Source organism: Pocillopora damicornis, chromosome 10 (genome assembly GCF_964200805.1).
Source record: "Pocillopora damicornis chromosome 10, jaPocDami1.2, whole genome shotgun sequence".
NCBI lineage: Eukaryota > Metazoa > Cnidaria > Anthozoa > Scleractinia > Pocilloporidae > Pocillopora > Pocillopora damicornis.
In genome coordinates this window covers 15,610,651-15,629,013 of record NC_142679.1, presented here as the reverse complement: position 1 = coordinate 15,629,013, position 18,363 = coordinate 15,610,651, and the positions used below count along the sequence as shown (strand labels likewise).

Sequence of the window (18,363 nt, the reverse complement as noted above, 5' to 3'; positions counted from 1 at the left end):
AATATTCAAAGAAATTAACACTTACCCTAACGACGTCAGCTCTGTCTTTCCTTCTTGCCCAAATAAGGGCTAGGAAATACAGCGCGAAGATGATGCTGACAAACACCAGCATGGCATACCCATCTTTGAGTTTGGCGTATGACAGAGGACCAATAGGGTTAGGTTTTACGTTCAGGGAACCAAAAAAAGTGGCGTGGTTACACAGGCAGTTTGTGGCAGCGATTGAAGTCTCCTCACCAACCTGACCAAAATAGGTCACAAATTATCACTTAACAGTACTTACGTTAGCTAAAAACGGAATCGACTGCACTAATCTTTGACTCGGGATAAAGAAAATTTTCTCGTGTTCTCCCCAACATCCAGTGCAAGTTTTTACGCCGAGAAAACGATCTGATAAAAAGTGGGATTTATTGCTCAATTATACATGCTAAGCTGAATTACACCTGCATTTTTACAACCTACGATCTATTAGAATGCAGATGCATAGATGACTTCACCATTATCAAAACTTAGCGTTTTTTTATCATGTAAAACAAATAGATTCCATGTTACCACGTACCTGTTCAGTGACAGATCACAGATGACGTCAAAATGAACTAAGAACACCAGGGACAAACTTAGCTTCGCCTTGTTTGCCACTTTTTTGTTCTTGTCACATTTGGAAACCATGTGACTTTAACTGAAGTGAAGCACGCCAATATAGATTCTAATCGATTATCACAGTGCTCTCCGTTCACACCCTCTGCTTAACTTAGCTTCTCGAAGTACTCTATTCTTAAGAAGTAGAATATAATAATCTTTGATAAATTTGTCCTCACCTTGCATCCCTCATCAAGCCATTTCTTTTCCTCCATACCCCAATACATACATCGCACAGGATAAATGGCCACTGTGTAATTCACAACACGTGGTTTTTCCTCTGCAAGCAGCCCAGGTACCTTGACCGTCAAGTTGAAATAGACAGGTCTTTGAGGTAGTCCCCAGGCCATGTAAGTAAAGTTGTCGACTTTCTGAAAAGTTGCAGAGACGTCCTCATCAGGGAACGTGGGAGAGAATCGAAGCCTGTACTTGCTAGACGTTCTTCCTTCAAAAGTGATATGAAGCAGGCCAGTTAAGGTTGTGTTGTCGTCCGATTTAACGTAAACTAGCAGTGGCGTGTACGGTTGACCGGGTGGAAACTGGAAACGATGACTTTTTTCCGTGTCGGCTGAGAACTGTTCGCTGAAGCGGCTAGACACGCTTTTCAAATCGGTGAGTATGTTGACTTTAAGATCATCGGTGAGATTTTGTATTTTGATCTCTCGCTTTCCTTGCTTTAGGGCGAAACCTTGTATCTTAGTAATATACGGTGAGCTCGTTTCGTCGGATCGGAAAATGTTTTCCATTGAGGTATACTGAAACGAAAGGAAACACTTCAATAATCTTTAAAAAATAGGTTAAAGGAGAGGACCTTGTGAGCAACGTATCCATCCTCTTCACATTCAATACACCATTATGAAGTGTTATAAACATGGAGAAAAAGAGCTTGACAAGGGAAGGGGGTTATAGTGGGTAGTTGACACGACACCCTGCGTTTTCGTTCTCCTCAGATTGCCTCGCACAATCATCAAAGTTTTCGGCGCAACACGATCGAAGGTGAAGTCAAATTAATTTAAGTATATATAACTGTATAGAACCACCTTCCCAGTCTAAAAGAAGCGAAACAGACCTTCGCAGTATCAGAGCGATTTTCTAACAAGTGATTAGACTCAATACTCGAGAACGCGGTTTATTGTAAATGCCAAAATAGAGTGATTTATCACATACTCCTCCTCTCACGGCGAAAGCGATCAGTTTAATTTACGATGAAAGAAGCTTGAAATAATACTTTAAACTCCAGGAATTTTTATCTTAATTTTATATTTGGTCACTTCTCAATTCTCATCATCTGTCTCCTTTTGTATAAACGTACCATGAAAGAGGAAAACAGACATTTATCGCTTAAATTTCACCTACCTCTAAGTCAACAGGGTCTTTGTCATTTGCATCTTTAAGGACGACATCGGGATTCGGAAGGCTAACTAGCAGCTGCTTAGACGTCTCGACCTTGTATGCAGAATTGTTAAATGATTGTTTACGCAAACGCCTCAATCGAATATCGAACGCCCGTGTTTTAATTTCTGTTTCTCCCTGTTCGGGAACTCTCTTTCTAAGAATTGCACCGCTGACCAGGTCCATTGCCGACAAGATCGTATCCACCACTTCCTTCGATTTATCGGCTTCCTGAAAAAATGCAACGTGAAATGATTAATTTAAAGGGGAAGCAACAGCGCGTACGTGGAGTTACTTGGACACTATTGATTTCCGGCGCACCAGCTCTCTCTCAAGACAACGGGTCGAAATGGCAGTTGAGACTATGCAGGCGCTTCTTTGTCAGATGGATTTGCCGCTGCAAATTATTGTCAGGACTTTCTTTGAATTGCACCATTGATCATCTAAGGCAGAGGCTTTAACGAGATTGGAGGGCAATACTTGCCTAACTGGCGACCTCGTTTTCTTTTTCCATGCTACTTTGCAAGGCGAAAGTCAGCAAATGGGAGGAGCGAATGGATGAGGAGCGAATGTCAGCAAATGGGAGGAGGAGAGGACTCACATTCTCGGAGAATGATAAATGGGCGCGTGTAGACATGGAATTTCTCTTCGAGTGTTCAACTCGATAGCTCACGAGCGAGCGCGCTTACTCGTGAGCTACCGAATTGAACACTCGAAGAGGAATATATCTATACGCAACCATGTATTACTTTGTTTATCATATAAACATAATAGCCCTTTACTGGCAAGAAAAGCCGACTTCATTAATGAATGAAAATAAATGAATCGACAATCCCCAAAGAACAATCGTAAAGTGCGTTGGCACTAACTCTTAGGATGCAAATATCCTTTAGTTTTTTTTGTTACCACTATTTGGCATGTAATTTCCATGCTGAACCAGTTGGATACAAAGCGCCGAAACCAAACAGACCTGAATATAAGTTTTGTACCACACGAAGCCCAAAAACCCTTTTTATATCATGTTCATCGATTTACTATGGGTTCAAATTCTTATCAATCTTTTTTATTCGATTTAATAAACTAAAGCTAAAATTAAAGATGAACATACCTCTTGATTTCTGAGAGAACTAATTCTAACCGACCAGTCACGTGATGGAGGAGCAGTAGTTGGGAAGATATCCTTGAGAACTGAGCAACGAGAGATTTCAGTGATTTAGTTGCTTGGCAATTACACTCTGAGGGCGCTTGAATTGTGTTTTAAAGTGTGCTCTTTAGCACGATAAACCCTTTAACCAAAGGTCTGTGAGCTTGTTCGCCCAACTGGTGACTAATTGACCAATAGAAGATTTCTTCTGTGTTATCAAAGCCTCACCAAAAGACAAGTGACGGGTAGTTGAGATAATTACTGTACTTATATAGGCCTGAGATGAGATAACCAAAATCCTGCCCTCCCCCCTCCCCTCAGGCGAGAGTTAATGATTAGTCTCTAACTGACATAACATAAAGGAAAAAGTCCTACAGTGCTTTATATAACTGCGAATGCAAAACGCCAGAACTGTGTTTACACTAACCCTCACCCAAACACACCTATCAAGCCATGAGAGAGCGCCTTTCTCAGTTAAATGATACTCCTTGGTTAGTTTTATTCATGGATTCTTTTTCAGTTCTCATGAACCGGTCTGCCTCACGTAAAGCGAAAAAGCATAAAAGGGTCAATCAATAAACCGGATCAATTTAAATTTCTGATGAACTGCACACCTCCCCAAACAACACTCAACTGATAACAAGTTAGGGTTAAATTTGGTCTAGGGGAGGGGTAGGTGCGTAGTTGCTCAGACACTAACATTGATCCAGTTACCGTATGGAAAGATACAAAGATCATATTAATGGTAGAAGGAATTTCTCTCGCACGTAGAGGTTCAATAGCTGTTTTTGTCTTCTTCAGTTTGCTTTGGTTTTTGAGTACTTTTTTCAGTTATTATCACAAACGATATTCCTTACGCTGAGCAGTGTAATCAGCTGTAGTTTCTTTGCTGGCTTCTAACGTGTTTGAGGACGCCGTGTAAATCTCTCGTGCTATTTCTTCAACCTTCACTGCGCCCAGATTTTTGGCAGATTCCTTTAAGACAGAGGCTGCTCCTTTTGCAATTCCTGCTGCTTGGTTCTAATAAAAAAAAAATGACAAGAATACAACTGGTAAAATGTTGGGTCTGCATTTTCATCTTAGCGTAGGCAAAAGCACGTAAATCCTTGTGAGGGTGAGGACATCACAATCATAAACACAAGCGCAACCAGGACAATATCCCAGTGAGAAGCGGGTCTCATGGCTAATTCTCTGGTATTGCATTGCCTTCTCACTGACGAAACGAAACGGTCTGTTGTCCAAGACCCAGTAAAGGGAATGAAATGGTGGTTTTCTTATTTTTTTTTAACCGAAAGAAGAACAAACGGCATAGATATTCTTATCTTTCAATCTTTCAGTTCTTCCTCTTAAGCGTTATAACTTTAAAAGCAAAATATGTAATAGCAATATATTGTGCGCATGAGTGGGTTGATAAAGTAAACGAACGCACATATGAGTGAATAAATCAAAGAATGATTGAGAGAATGACTGAAAGAATGAATTAAAAAGTGGATGAACGATTGAATGATTGAATAAATAAACGAATTAGTTTATTTATTAGACTGGTGCTAGACGATTGTACTTACTTGAGTATTTGACGTCACTTCCGTTTTGTCTTTGGTGACTTTTATCAAAGCACCGATGGTCTGTTGAGCCAGTGATGTATCCGTTATGTCGACTTCCGAAAGTTTAGAGACCAGCTTCGATTTTTCCTGAAAGGAAGGAACAACTGAATATTCAAGGCATCACTGTGGAAACTGCAGTCGTTTCACATGACTATGTTTTCATGTATTCACAGTCATTTCTTCATTACATCACGGGTTTATTACGAACCTACATAAAGAAGTAGCTCCCAGTTGGCTTGTTAGCTTAGTTGGTAGAGCGTTACACCGATATCGCAGAGGTCGTGGGTTCAAATCCCGTACAGGCCTGAAATTTTTTTCAAGCCTCATTTTCACCACTACCCAAGTAGTGTCCATTACTGCGAAGATCGATTTAATATCAATTTCTTAATCCGCAGTACACATATACGATTTTAATATATTCACAGTCATTTCTGATTGGCTGTTGTGATAACTTTGGTATTGGGAAAAAAACTAAATTGAGATACCCTCATAACGCGTTAAATACCTTAGTTTGCTGTCCTTTATTTGTAGTTTCCGACTTGTTGCCTTGATCTATGATGGATATCAGAGAGTTCACCACCTGGACGACCTTTTTGGGGTCTTTCTTGGCATCCACTTCCTCCAGTTGTTGAATAGCTTTATCTATTTGTCCCGTGTTCGGTTTTTTCACCTACAAGAAAAATCAGTTCAACTAAAAAGTTTTTAGGCGATTTAATTTGCATGTTCGCGAGGTCATAGGTTCACTCCTATTGAAGATCTACTTTTCAGGCTTGATTTGAAGTGCAAATCAACCCATAATTCAAGAACTTGTGACTAAAACAGACTTTTTGTTCCTCCTCTGACAATTCTACGGGATCTACGTTTTTACATTTCAGGTTATTTTTTGGGCTATTCAAACCACTTTCAACCTGAAAGAGATTACGAATAATCGATATCGCCGCTGGGACACCAAAATAGGGAAACAGATAGTGATAAACTGGAAAAGAACGAGGATGGAAAATTATGGAGAATATGAAGTGCAAATGGCGAACTTCAAAAAATTAGTCTGAGGTTTAGAAAACCCCAAAACCGTGACGTGGTGCCTAAAGGATATACTGATCCACGGGCACGCTTCATTGTAGTCTTTGAGTAGCCCTTAAATGTTATCACTAAAGATTTTAATTTGAATTTCAACTCACCGTGGCGTTTAGTGGTAAAATGGCACAACATTGATACTTGTTGCAAATACGTGCAGATAGCTGGAGTTGGAAACTATTGTTTGGATCTCCGATAGGTAACACTCTCGATGGAGTAGATCTCTCCCCAAAGTACCAAACCTGATTTGCCTGTGACTCCGACGATAATGAATTAATCTGAGCTAAGTTGTCTATCTTGGTTTTGTAACGAAACTCATACGAGATTGGGTTGTCTATGGTTACCCAGTTTTCACAGTTGATCTTGAACAGGGTTTTCGCCGCAAAACCCTTTTGTGGACTGAAATGAAAATTTCAAATACACACGTTAATTCTACTTTTTTTCCCCGAAGTTTTCTAAACACATCCTTTACAACATTTGTGCATTCTGCCCTCGTATTAAAAGCAACCTCTTGATCTAATCTGAGAAAATGGCATAATATTGGAATAATGATAATAAAGCAATAGAAGTGGCAGCGGCGGCGATTACGACCACTATAACGACGACGATAGCTTTAATGATGACAATAACTATAATCATTACGATAAACAAAACGATACTGACTACGAAAATGGAAACATTAAAGACAAAGACGACGACAGTAACGATAACGATGAGGATAAGGATAACGACAACGACAACGATAACCGCAAAGACAACGACGGCAATAACGACTACGACGAAGACGGCAACGACAGCGACCACGAAGACGATGACGAAGATAACGACGACGACGAAGACGGCAACGACAGCGACCACGAAGACAACGACGACGACGACAATGATAACGATAAAGATAACGACAACGACAATTATAACGACAACGACGAAGACGACGACAACGAGAACGAAAACCATAACGAGAACGAAAACCATAACGACAACGATAACGGGAACGCTCACGGTAACGATAACGGTAGTGGTACTGAAAAGCGTTGTACCAAAAATACAACAATAATTACAACAACAGCTTTAATTTTTAAAACTTGTCATCTTGTCAAGTACTCACAAAACTTCGCACGTCGCAGATCCTCCGCCGGGTCGGGAAGTTGTCTGAAAGGTATACTCTGCAAGAGCGCTTTTTTCAGCGCGGCTGCCGTTAAGCTGTGCAATGTATTCTGTGTTTTCTTTCAAAGAATCTTCCTTCAAAACCAGGTTAATGTTATTCCATCCCAGACCAGAGTCTGTTACATTGTTGTTTCCTGATAGTTCATGTTCACTACGATTTTTGTACAGTAATTTCCAAGTTGCTTTATCAAGTCGCTCGTAGCTCTTGCAGTTTGTGCATTTTCCCACAAGGGTGATACGTTCGAAAGGGTTTAGCTTTTCTTGACAATCGCGGCAGCTGAAAAAGAGCAGTGTAATATGATGTTCACAAGTAATTTAGTGTTAACAACTGAGTTGAAAACGTAAATTGGCTACCGTAGAGGGTAAAAAAGCTGACGTTTCGAGCGTTAGCCCTTCGTCTATCGCTCTGACGAAGGGCTAACGCTCGAAACGTCAGCTTTTTTACTCTTTTCGGTGGCCAATTTACGTTTTCAGCACAGTTGTTAACACTAAATTACCTGCTATACTCTCTCACCGACGCAGCACCATAGTTTCTTTAGAAACTTACCCCCTTAATACGATGTTCTATTAGAACCTCGCCAAATGATACACAGTCATTTCTCTTGAGTTACAAGTGCGCGCTATTCGCCATCAATCCCTCGAGCTCTTTGGTGTCTCAAAATGCTTTCATTTCCTTGGGTAGCAGATTCATCATCACGACTGAGAAATACAGGGTTAAATCCCCCTCTTACATGCGGGCGATTTTCGTACGATCTTAGCGCCAGTATTAACGGGATTTTAGGCGCGATTTCAAATGGCACAAAGAAGTCGTGAGCGATTTCGAATTTCAGTTCCACGACTAAATAATTACAAATATAGCGAAAAACAGTACAACATCACAATATTTCTGCAATGCTTCTGAATTCATTTTCCCAAAATGTTTCGCCAGTCAAAGTTTAATATTGACCATGAAAATGACTTGCTATTATACAAAACAGCAAGCTTCTTCAATCGTCACGGAAAGGATTCGAACTTGATTTTGCTGAGGCAGAGATATTAGGATCGAATTCAACTGGAAAGAACCAACTAACCTTATTTCCAGTTGTGGGATATTGGGCTCCAGCATCACTATTTGTTGTGCAGAGGATGAACGTGAACTTGGTTTCTCGGTTACGTTCACCTGGAAAGTGTATTTCACATTCGTCCGAAACTTGTTTGTACGTAATTTTATGGTTTCGTTACTTTCTTGGTCAATTATGTCCATGAACTCTGTTGAATTGCAAAGTTCATCTGGAACTGCTGGTGAAGAGTTATTCTCGACTTTACACTGCCATTTGAAATTTAACTTGGTATCTTTATCATCCGGGTCGAAAGACTGAGAGGCATTCAATGTCAGCTGAGTTAAATTCGAATCTACTTGTCGAAAGCTGCCGCCGGATAGATATGCTACAAGCGGTGAGCTCACCACCCGAATGAATGTTTTGAACGGATATTTTTTACCATTGTAGCTTACGTTCAATGTGATAGTATAGTCTCCAGTGTCTAGGCTTCTGGCTTCAAACACGAAAGATTCTTTCTTCTTTTCAGCCTCAGAAATGGCTTGTGATGGAGTAATGTCCCATGAATAAACAGGCTCACCCTTCCAACATTCCTTCTTCGTTTCCACATTAACTTTTAAAAAGTTGATGGTAGTGCCTCGGGTAATGATTTGTGGATCTTGTTCTGTATACTCGGGAAAATTTATGGCTGGTGCACCACAGAGCTGGGCTATGACATGCACAAAAAATTCCCTCTGAGGATATCCTCTAACACTTGCTTTTATGGAGATGTTAAAGTTAGTCGGGGTGTCGTATTTGTGGAACCATTTTGTGTAACCCTTCTCGGTATGAACAGATTTAAAAGCCAACTCGCCATATGTAAATGTGTAGTTCACCTCTTGCTCATTTGGTACGGAGACCTCAATTGCAAAATCTTGTTCGGTAGAAACAAGAAGAACTTTGTCGGCATTTGCTGCCGGGTACAGCCGTATTGAGATGTCTCCAAGATCGCTTACAACCTTCAGTGAGAACTTTAAAAGCGCTGCGGAAGACGATATGTTGTTCCGGGCTTTGATTAAAATTTCGTATTCTTTATCTCTGGTATAACTGAAGGAGAAAAAGTGGAACAATGAAAAGTAGTAGTCAGTAACTGCAAAAGTCTGCAGATAGAGGGCAAGATCATCCACGCAACAAAAATATTGTGCGTCTATTTTATTTTGCACTTGCTAAGATTTATTACCAAATATGTACGTAAATTTATTTTAAATACAAGAATCTTAACCCATAGTTTGTACACGAGATTGCTTGAAGATCAATTCCAAGCCGTCTAAACTCAAGTGTTTGACATTTTTCCTGCAAACAAAAGTGAGTTTGGCCTTCCAACCCTTTTACGTGAGAAATTCTCCAGTTGGGTTTCCCTCCCTTTACGTATGCTGATCATGAGAAGACGGCTTACATTTCAGACATGCTAATGCGCTGATTCAAAAATTAGAATTTCCGCCACTATTTGCACAGCAAACTACGGCTTGACTTATTCCGAAGGTTGCCTTTTCCTGCGTTCCAATCATTTTTCGAAATTCCAGTCTTTTCCTCAAGTTTACCTCATTTGGGACAAAAAATCAGACTTTGCTGCCAGACGCTTGAAATGGGATCCAAGTCACTTACTCGTGATTGGTCAAAATCCTTCTTTTCAAACGAAACATGTTTTAGAAAGTCTACGAAAAAGCTTTACATTTTTTAGAACTGGCACTTCGTACTGTCCTGTTCAAGAATAACAAAAAAATTGGTTCTAAATAAACTAGTCCTATCCCTCAAAAAAGCCAACCAGAAATGCGCGGGATTTTTGAGTACTGAATAATGGCAGTCATGGCTCAAAACAATTTTCAATCCTTCTAGTATTGACAACGCGCGTAAGAGTCCATCCAGCACCTACTCACAACGAGCTGGCTTCCTTCAGTTTTAGATGATTAATAGAAACTACCTGCAACGTTACCTTCCAAGTTTGGACTTACTTGTGCGTAATGTTCACAACAGTATTCAGGGCAGAAGTATAAAACTTTTCATAATTAGAGCCTTTTTCAAATTCTACAGTCAAAGTGACGTTTGTTCCATTCAGGACCACAGAAAAGTTGAATTGTGCGCCAACGTCAATCTTGGTCGGCGGTTTCTCCCTCCAAGCCACTGACGCTGGTTCGAGTATCCTAACTACTGAAGAAGCGTTTGCAGAACTGATTGCATTGTGGACGTAGAGCAAGACTGGGTAAAAACCTGCAAAGTAGAAATAGCATGAAAATCAGTGACTGGGTAAAGTAGATTTTACAGAAATTCTCCATTATTGCAGAAAGGACTGAGTCGGTACTGTAAAAGTCACATTGTCAATCATCTGGGTGGGTTCCTGTAAATGAATGAGGGGGTAAGTTTCAAAGGAAACTGTGGTGCTGCGGTGGTGCGAGAGGGGGGGCGGGGGAGGAATTACGAGGTAATCTAGTTTGATAAACTGAGTTGATAATGTAAATTGGCCTCCGTAAAGAAGTCGAATGCATTTGTAGCCTTACCAGTATTGTTGTAAAATACTTTAGGGTTTTTTACGTTGTACGTTGCCCCGTCTGTGGTCCACGTATAGTTTATGTCACTTCCTTTGTCCACAGCGCTCGTCAGGATAATTTGTTCTCCTTTGGGATAACTTATGTTCGTCAAGGGCTCTACAATGCGGAGACTTTCGATGCGCTCCTAGAAAAGCATCATAACTATCTGTTAAAACCTTTTATCAACATTTCAACGTCCAATGAGATTTAGAAGACGTAGAATTAACGGCGCAAAATTCCTAGGTGACAGACTTCCGCTCGCGACTAGCAAGAGTAGCTAAAAAGAAATGGCGCGCGTGACGCCCCATGTGCGATAAAAGAGAAACTCCCCCAACACCTGATGCCGCGCGTGAGACCCTTACTGAAAATTCAGTGCCTTAAGCCTTTTCTGAGGTTATTGTGAGTTTTGACCCTTCAGTTAAAATCAGTAGTCGCTGCAATCATGTCAATCATTAACATATAACACAGCACCTGCACGGTAATTTTGCAACTCCTCAGTTCACTTTCAGCCACATTTCCCACAGAAACCGACACATTGTAAACTCCTGCTTGGGTATATTCCACAACAACCGCTGCTTGTGAGGGCTGAGAAACATGAGCCCGCAGAACATGTTTGATTTCGTGCCGAGTGGCGCTACCTTTTGTCAAATCGCTTCCTACTGCAAAACTGGACGATGAACTAGAAAAATAGAACGATGGGTCATTGATAGTTTTCTCAAAGGCCAGCGTCCCAGAAGAGCCGTTTCCAACCCATCCTATGACGTCACCAGCTTTCACTTCGATGGCTTTCTGGGAAGCAAGAGGGAAAAGATTGTTGCCGAGTTTTGTGATGTTCACCACAGTTTCTGCAATTGAGAAAAAGAAAGAACAAACGAAAACGCTCGTCAGATTTTGTTTGTCCTCTTGGTTGGTCAGTATTATACGAAAGACGTTGCGCCTTAATACTGTTTAATCTATAGGTAAAAGGTATGAATAGGGTATTAAAAAACTCCTCTTTCATATTATTCACGTAATGTTCAATATTTATTTAACCCGTCACGCTCAATCCTGAATCCCTACGCCATTTTTTACTGTCACGCAAAGCTCGAAGCAAGCGCTTTAATTCAGTCACGCAAGGTAACACACTCAAAAGTCTACCTGCTACGACGACGTAGTCGGTCACAGGAGACGAAATGGCCAGAAATGATTTGTTCGGTCCTTGACAAGTAGACAAACAGTGACCAGTTCCTACGCAGATGCTCTTGTTCCCAGGACAACTAAACAGACTGGAGTCGACACAGGAGTCTGCCTTGGGTATACAGGAATAATTTCTCGGGCAGAAATAGCTGTCGAGCGAGGAGCAGTTGGGACGGTAAACCTAAAAACAAGTGTCACATTAGAAAAATAATTGTTTAAAAGCTACGGAATGCATTCAGAGTCTGATAAGTCGCGCAACTCGCACAAGTCGCTTTCGAGGACTACAAATTTCAACATGTTATACCCTCAGGAGTCGAAACGCAAGCAAATAATACTCTCTGAGAGGGCTTTATTAAGTATTCCTCCCTATCCCGTCTTCCCCTGAGCTTGCGACAAGGCCGTTTCGCCTATCACTCTAAAGGGGCAAAGTCTCATTTGGTTTATCCTGAAAAATATTGACAAATTCTTTCAGATTTGACGTCTACAATCCGTTTTCATCTTTTCCATCTTGAACCATTCTGATTTCTCTTTGGTTTTATAACTGCTTCTTTGGCGTTTTCCTTGCCCATAAGACGGCAATTTTAAATTCTCCATTCTAAGAAAAATAAGTGGCGAATTTTTAATCTCAGTGGTCAGCGGTTTTCGAATGTATTACACTTTGCAGTGTAAGAACCACTGACCTGTAACTGAATGGATCCAAGCTTAGAGGCGAAGAATTCCCAGGCTAGTACAAAACCGTCTTTCTTCAGCATAGCAGATGGGATTACGTATGCGCCGTCCGTTTCGGGGGAGTTGCTGGAATTTCCAAACGTTGCAGACGAACCTATGTCGTGGATTATGGGGTCTGAGGTAAAAGAAAATATCCTATTCAATGATGAATAAACAAGAAATAACCAAGAGCCCCTGTCTAAAGGATCACTGCACAATGGCCTAATATACTAGGGGTGTTTGGCTTTATACCTTGTAGACTGACGAAAGCCCCCCCTTACCCTCCCCTCACGCGATGGCCTAACATACTAACCACAAGGGTTGGGGTAGGGATAGGGATAGGGGTAGGGGTAGGGGTAGGGGTAGGGGTAAGGGGAGGTTGGCAATTTTCCTATTCTTCACAAACTCCTGAAACGAAAATCTGCGCCATTAACGGCCTCATACCTTGTAAGCTGACATTAACCCCCTCACCCTCCCCCTGCGCGATAGCCTAACATGCTAACCACAAGGGTAGGGGTAGGGGGGAGGGTAGCAATTTTTCTATTCGCCTCAAACTCCTGAAACGAAAATCTGCTACATTAGCGGCCTCATACCTTGTAAACTGACTCTATCCCCCTCACCTCTCCCCCCCGACAAACAACACGTCCTCTCACTCACCCGATACGTTCAATGACTTTCTATTCTTCCCATCTTCCTGGTTTGTTGTATGTAATAGAGCTGTCATCCACGTGCCTTGGCTGACACTCAAGACAATCTCAGTCTCGTTTCCCACCTCAAGAATCTCTTTGGGGTAGTCTAAAGTTAGTTTACCCGTTGGATTTTGAATTAACACCCACGTGGACGCCAGTATCGGGCCTGACTCGTTTGACCTCGCAGACGCCTTCACGTGGAACTCACCCACGCGCGTGTACACGTGTGTGGCATTAGGACACGTGGTCAACACGTAGGAGCCGTCACCAAAATCGAAAGTGTAGGACAGATTGTTGAGATCACCTAAAATTACGTACAAAAAAAACTTTCAATCTAAAACCTGGACGACTTAATAACTGTAATTTTTACCTTTATTTAGCGGTCACCTCTAGAAAGCGGTTTGTATCGTCCTCCAGCTGTTTTAAACGGTCACGTAAAGCGAACCACTCATAAAACTAGGAATAATCTTTCAAGTGAAGATTAATCCATTTTTATCTCCCGAAATCTTAGCAATATTTTGAGCGAGTTTTTGGATACTAAGTGGTCTATTAAGGCGTAAAGTGGCGATTTTTATCGGTTTTAAAATACCCCTATTCTGTAGAAGCTGTATTGAGCGGTCTCAACCCGCCATTCCTCGTGGGTGACTTCCTAATACAGGTTTGACTGTATCGACAGCTATGTTAAATGAAATCAGTGAGATTGAAAACCTGCGATAAAGTGAGAGAGAGCTCGTTCTTTTCCATTACCTTTTCCAAGAACGGTCGAAAAACTGACTTCACGAAACATCCATCCAACCTTTGGACCGTGAAGTTTGAGTTCACCAATTGCGCCTTGGGTTGAATACACTCGCACGTATGACGTACTATCGCATGATTGGGCTGAACATGTGACGTCACACTGGCTGTCATTAGTGGCTTTGCCATACACGTCATAATTACCGTTGCTACAAAAACACAGGTTCCCTTCAGTGGCCGCATATGACTGCTTTAAAAATGCGCAAGAGGAGGTACACTCTTGAGCGGAAGTGTCCGACACGATGTAGTTTCCGGCCGAAATGTTGATTGCGCGGTTTGCAATATTTTCTTTGTAACATCCCAAGTACCAGCCTAAAACGATGAAAAAGATATCATTAACTCTTTCACTCCCAAGATCTAATTGTTAATTCTTTCCACTAGCTGCCAAACATTTCTTTGTACATTAGTTACAAGAATTTGGTGTTAGATAAAGATAGCTTCAATCTGATAAGTTTGATTATTCTCATTACGAGTTTGCTGGATAATGTATGGATTTTATGGGGAGAAGTTACATGTTAATCACTACTGATTATGGGAGTTAAAAGGGTTAACTGGGAAATACAGAAGCCAGTGAAAACTCAAATTCAAGACAATCAGCTGTTTAAATCGCAGAAAAACACCTGGGTCCTAGTTGGGTTGTGTTTTTATTTGATTGGTTGAGAGAGTGCCACGTGTTCCTTAGGCCACCCGAAAAAAGACAAGGCCGATGCAAAAACCGAACCGAACGCTTTTCTCGCACTTTCAGTCAAATGTCACTGTTCTAAGAGAGCTTTCAGATGTTGAAATGGGCTTTGGAACAGTGTTTCTTCGTCTATAGACACTTATCACACTCGAATCGACAAAGTAGCAGCTAAAACTGTTAATACGACCAACGAGGATTCATTCTGACGAAGGCTGTTTTCGAGTGATGAATAAAGTTTCGTTATTAGTTATATTTTCAATCTCTTATTTGTCTTCTAACAGGTGGTGGTTTTATTTTTCAGGCAGATATCACGAATTTTATTTGTAATTGTGCCCCATTCTAAATAGCTTCAAATTGCTTTCAGCCAATTTCAGCCAATAGTAGCTTCCAATTGCTTTTTTTTTTTTAGTCCTTGAAAAAATTTATTCGTACTTATTTATTCCAAATTTCACTCGAAATCAAGTGATTACCCATACTCAAAATATAATCCATGAAAAAAACGCTCTACATTATCCACAACTTGGAATACACGTGGATACATAAGATCAGATAGGCTCAAACAAAAACATCGTTTAGAAGCTCAGACAAAGATTAAAGCTTTCTGACAAAAATAAACCGCTTAAAACTTCCTGTTTTTGGACTATTGCAGTGTAAAGGGAAAATAATAAATTGATGAAAGCAATGTGACGTGATTTTTTTGCCAAATTTACAAGGCAAGTAAACTGCGAACAATTTTTTTTAAAATCGCGATATTTAAAACAGGAAGAACTAAACTTGTTTCAAATTTCAAACAAAAGATAATCTTTTTTGCAGGTAAATTTTGTAAAATCGAAATTCAATATGTATAGAGAAGACTGCAATTTCGTTATGCCAGAGATTTGTTTTTGCTTTTTGCCTCTCTCCTTTGAAAGGAAAAAGAAAAACAAAATTACGTCTCTTGATTAAGTTTTTAATCCGTGCACGCGACCTTAACGAGAAGCTATAAGGGGTACGTATGTATAATTCATTTACACATCTTGGCTTATAAGGCATTTAGTGCGATAACTCTAGATTGTAAAATTTTTTTGGAAAAACACCTGCCCGCTGACATCGTTTTCTCAGGAAGTGATGTCGAAGAGACCTTCAGAAATATTCTGGAAATTGGTTAAGGACAATAACATATCCTGCGGATATTGGTAATTATCATGATAAAAATTATGCTGATGAATTAATTTCGACTTGAGAAAGGTGTGCCAGTTACAAGTTTCCAAGCGTATTGAGCGGTTGATTAACCCATAGATGTTTTGCTGGGGTTTAAAATGCAATTTTAATAAACAAAGGGGTTGATTTAATAACCAAACACTTTGCCTTGTGACTCTTAACAACAATTATACATGATCCTGTTTTTGACGACTTACCTACCCCTGCGAGGAAGTATGTGTGTAATCCAGTATAATCGATATAAATGCCTTCAGCTAAAGTTTTCAAACTTTCATGTCAGAAGATATGACATCCGTTGTTAACATTAAACGTGTGATAAATTTTTTTTTCGATTCTGACTAAAGTTCGGACTCATGTTTTTATGGTGGTGACGATCAGACGGAAGACCTGAGTTGTACCCTGAGGGTGGTTCGTCGCAGTAGATTTCATTCCGGTTTATTCTACATTATCAAAACTTTCTTAGCGAAGAGAGCAATTAAATGATTTGCCTGCAAAAACAAAAAGCGATTTAGATATCAGCTATACAAACGATGTTTACACTGGTTTCTTTTGGTTATAATTACAAATAAGTAGTTTTGTTCCGTAGGTTTTGCTACTTTTGAGATGTTTCCATCAAGCTGCCTTCACAGGGTTTAGAGGGCATTTCTAAATTTTAAAAAACTTCCCGCAAAGTTGTTGGCTGAGCAAGATTTCAGTATTTGTTACTGTTAAACAAAACCTCTTTGATCCTTCACAGATACATGCAAATTAAAATCGAAATTTTCAACGGAAATGGCTGGATGACATAAAAATTGGTTCTCATTTCGGGAAAGATCTTTCTCAAAAATCAGCTGCTAGGCAGCTTTTCTTCTTTCTTTCTTTTCTTTTCTTTTTTTTTTTTTAAAGCAGACCCTGAGGTGATGTCTACATGGCACCAGTTATCAAACTAATCTTTTTGTCATCGTTGTTAGTGTTAGGAAACAGTACCAAACCATTAGAAAACAAACCAAATTCAAGCATAAGATTCGCTTTAGTCGAGGCCAGGGTTTGGAAAACAGATCCATATTTATTTTGGTCTGATGAGCTCATTCAAAATACGTGTCGTGAAACCCTTAATAAACGTTAAAATGACTAGGACCTGACAGAAAAAAGACAGGTATTACGTCAGTCCACTTGAATAAATACGCGTTTGGCGCAAACACTGATGTCGGCAGAAGATCTGAGAAAATGAACACCTTTTCTTCCATCTTTGGTTCGGTCAAAGATATTGACTTCGAAAGATGCTTTTAAAATTTGTTACAATCTTGTTATTCCTGACTCACTACCCTCGGCAAATCTTTAGATAACGCTTTCCGCTTCCTCTCAATTCGTATTGTTAAATCACTGGACAATCTGCCATGCGTTTTTTTGAAATGATAGGTTGTGATAAAACAGATCAATTTTTTTAGACTTTAATATCCTTAAAAGAGAAACAAGACACAGTTGGATCGCTAAAGAGAGACGAAAACATATTCCGAATGCAAATTAACATATTGAAAACTAATTTCTTGGTCATGTCACGTTATTGGTAATCCAAACTTTTCTGCCAAGCTGTCGTCCACCTTTACATTAAAAGGTTTATATTAAAAATAACGATCTCTTTCCCTTATGCCCTTTGGAAGCAGCGATCAGGATTTTTCATGCGACTAACAGAACCTCGAGCATTAATTCTTAACAGTGTATGCACTGTTGAGCCAGTTGTGGCAATTAGTTTACGCAAAAAGGCGTCAAGTGGGAGTACATGACAGAGATACAAAGAGATCTAAGAATAAGACGAATAAAAGAAAAAGATAATATAATTTTTAGTTGAAGCGTTGATGAATGAATGAAGGAATGAAAAGGCGCCTCTCTCCGACGGCCAAAACAAGGTTGGCAGAAACGCTCTAACTGTGAGACAATGCGTAATTCTACCACTGGTGGCGTTTGTTTTGAAATTTGCCCAGTTCGAAGAAATTCACCGAAATTCGCTCCAAAACCCATTACGCGACATAAAACATACAACGGCGATGCTTCAGGTGAACAAAGAGGCGAATGTAGGTTACAATGCTGAAAATTTAAAGCAACGGCTACTTCTAGGAATTGGTTGTAAATCGGCCGATGGTAACGTTCAGTATTGTTCAGTCTTGTAATTAAAGTTAGACACCGTTAAGGAAAGCAGTTTGAATTCTGGTTAGTATAGATTAATCCTTGAGTAAAAGAGAAGTGAGTCCCACTCACTAATGATGGATTAAAGCTTTTAAAAAAAATTCCATTTACCGGAGGAAATGAAAAGTTGTCGCCTGTACCTGAGAAATTCATAAATACTGAATACTCGTGGCGCGAAATTCTCAAATGAAGATTTTCCTGAGAACCTATCCAACTTTAGGAAATTCTGTGGTTTAATAGAGTCCTTGTGGTTGCGAAATAAAGAGTTTATTTGCGTGTGGTACCAATTTTGCAATGAAGACATGAAGTGTCGTACTTTTTTTTGGAAG

At 40.1% G+C, this 18,363-nt stretch overlaps 1 protein-coding gene across 1 annotated transcript in view; it reads right to left on the bottom strand.

Annotated features, from left to right (window-relative positions):
- The window catches only part of LOC113680435 (polycystin-1-like protein 2), a 28,345-nt gene that overhangs the window by 8,803 nt on the left and 1,179 nt on the right, over positions 1 to 18,363 (bottom strand). Inside the window, exons 3-19 of the mRNA XM_089184243.1 lie at positions 13,942 to 14,301; positions 13,163 to 13,498; positions 12,478 to 12,641; positions 11,759 to 11,978; positions 11,093 to 11,466; positions 10,592 to 10,766; positions 10,049 to 10,304; positions 8,091 to 9,143; positions 6,962 to 7,297; positions 5,958 to 6,252; positions 5,285 to 5,449; positions 4,741 to 4,866; positions 4,033 to 4,195; positions 3,140 to 3,219; positions 1,996 to 2,262; positions 819 to 1,394; positions 26 to 241 (exon numbers count right to left, since the gene is read on the bottom strand). Of these exons, the coding sequence (XP_089040369.1) occupies positions 26 to 241; positions 819 to 1,394; positions 1,996 to 2,262; positions 3,140 to 3,219; positions 4,033 to 4,195; positions 4,741 to 4,866; positions 5,285 to 5,449; positions 5,958 to 6,252; positions 6,962 to 7,297; positions 8,091 to 9,143; positions 10,049 to 10,304; positions 10,592 to 10,766; positions 11,093 to 11,466; positions 11,759 to 11,978; positions 12,478 to 12,641; positions 13,163 to 13,498; positions 13,942 to 14,301 (5,162 nt within the window). The remainder of the gene's footprint in view (positions 1 to 25; positions 242 to 818; positions 1,395 to 1,995; positions 2,263 to 3,139; positions 3,220 to 4,032; positions 4,196 to 4,740; positions 4,867 to 5,284; positions 5,450 to 5,957; positions 6,253 to 6,961; positions 7,298 to 8,090; positions 9,144 to 10,048; positions 10,305 to 10,591; positions 10,767 to 11,092; positions 11,467 to 11,758; positions 11,979 to 12,477; positions 12,642 to 13,162; positions 13,499 to 13,941; positions 14,302 to 18,363) is intronic.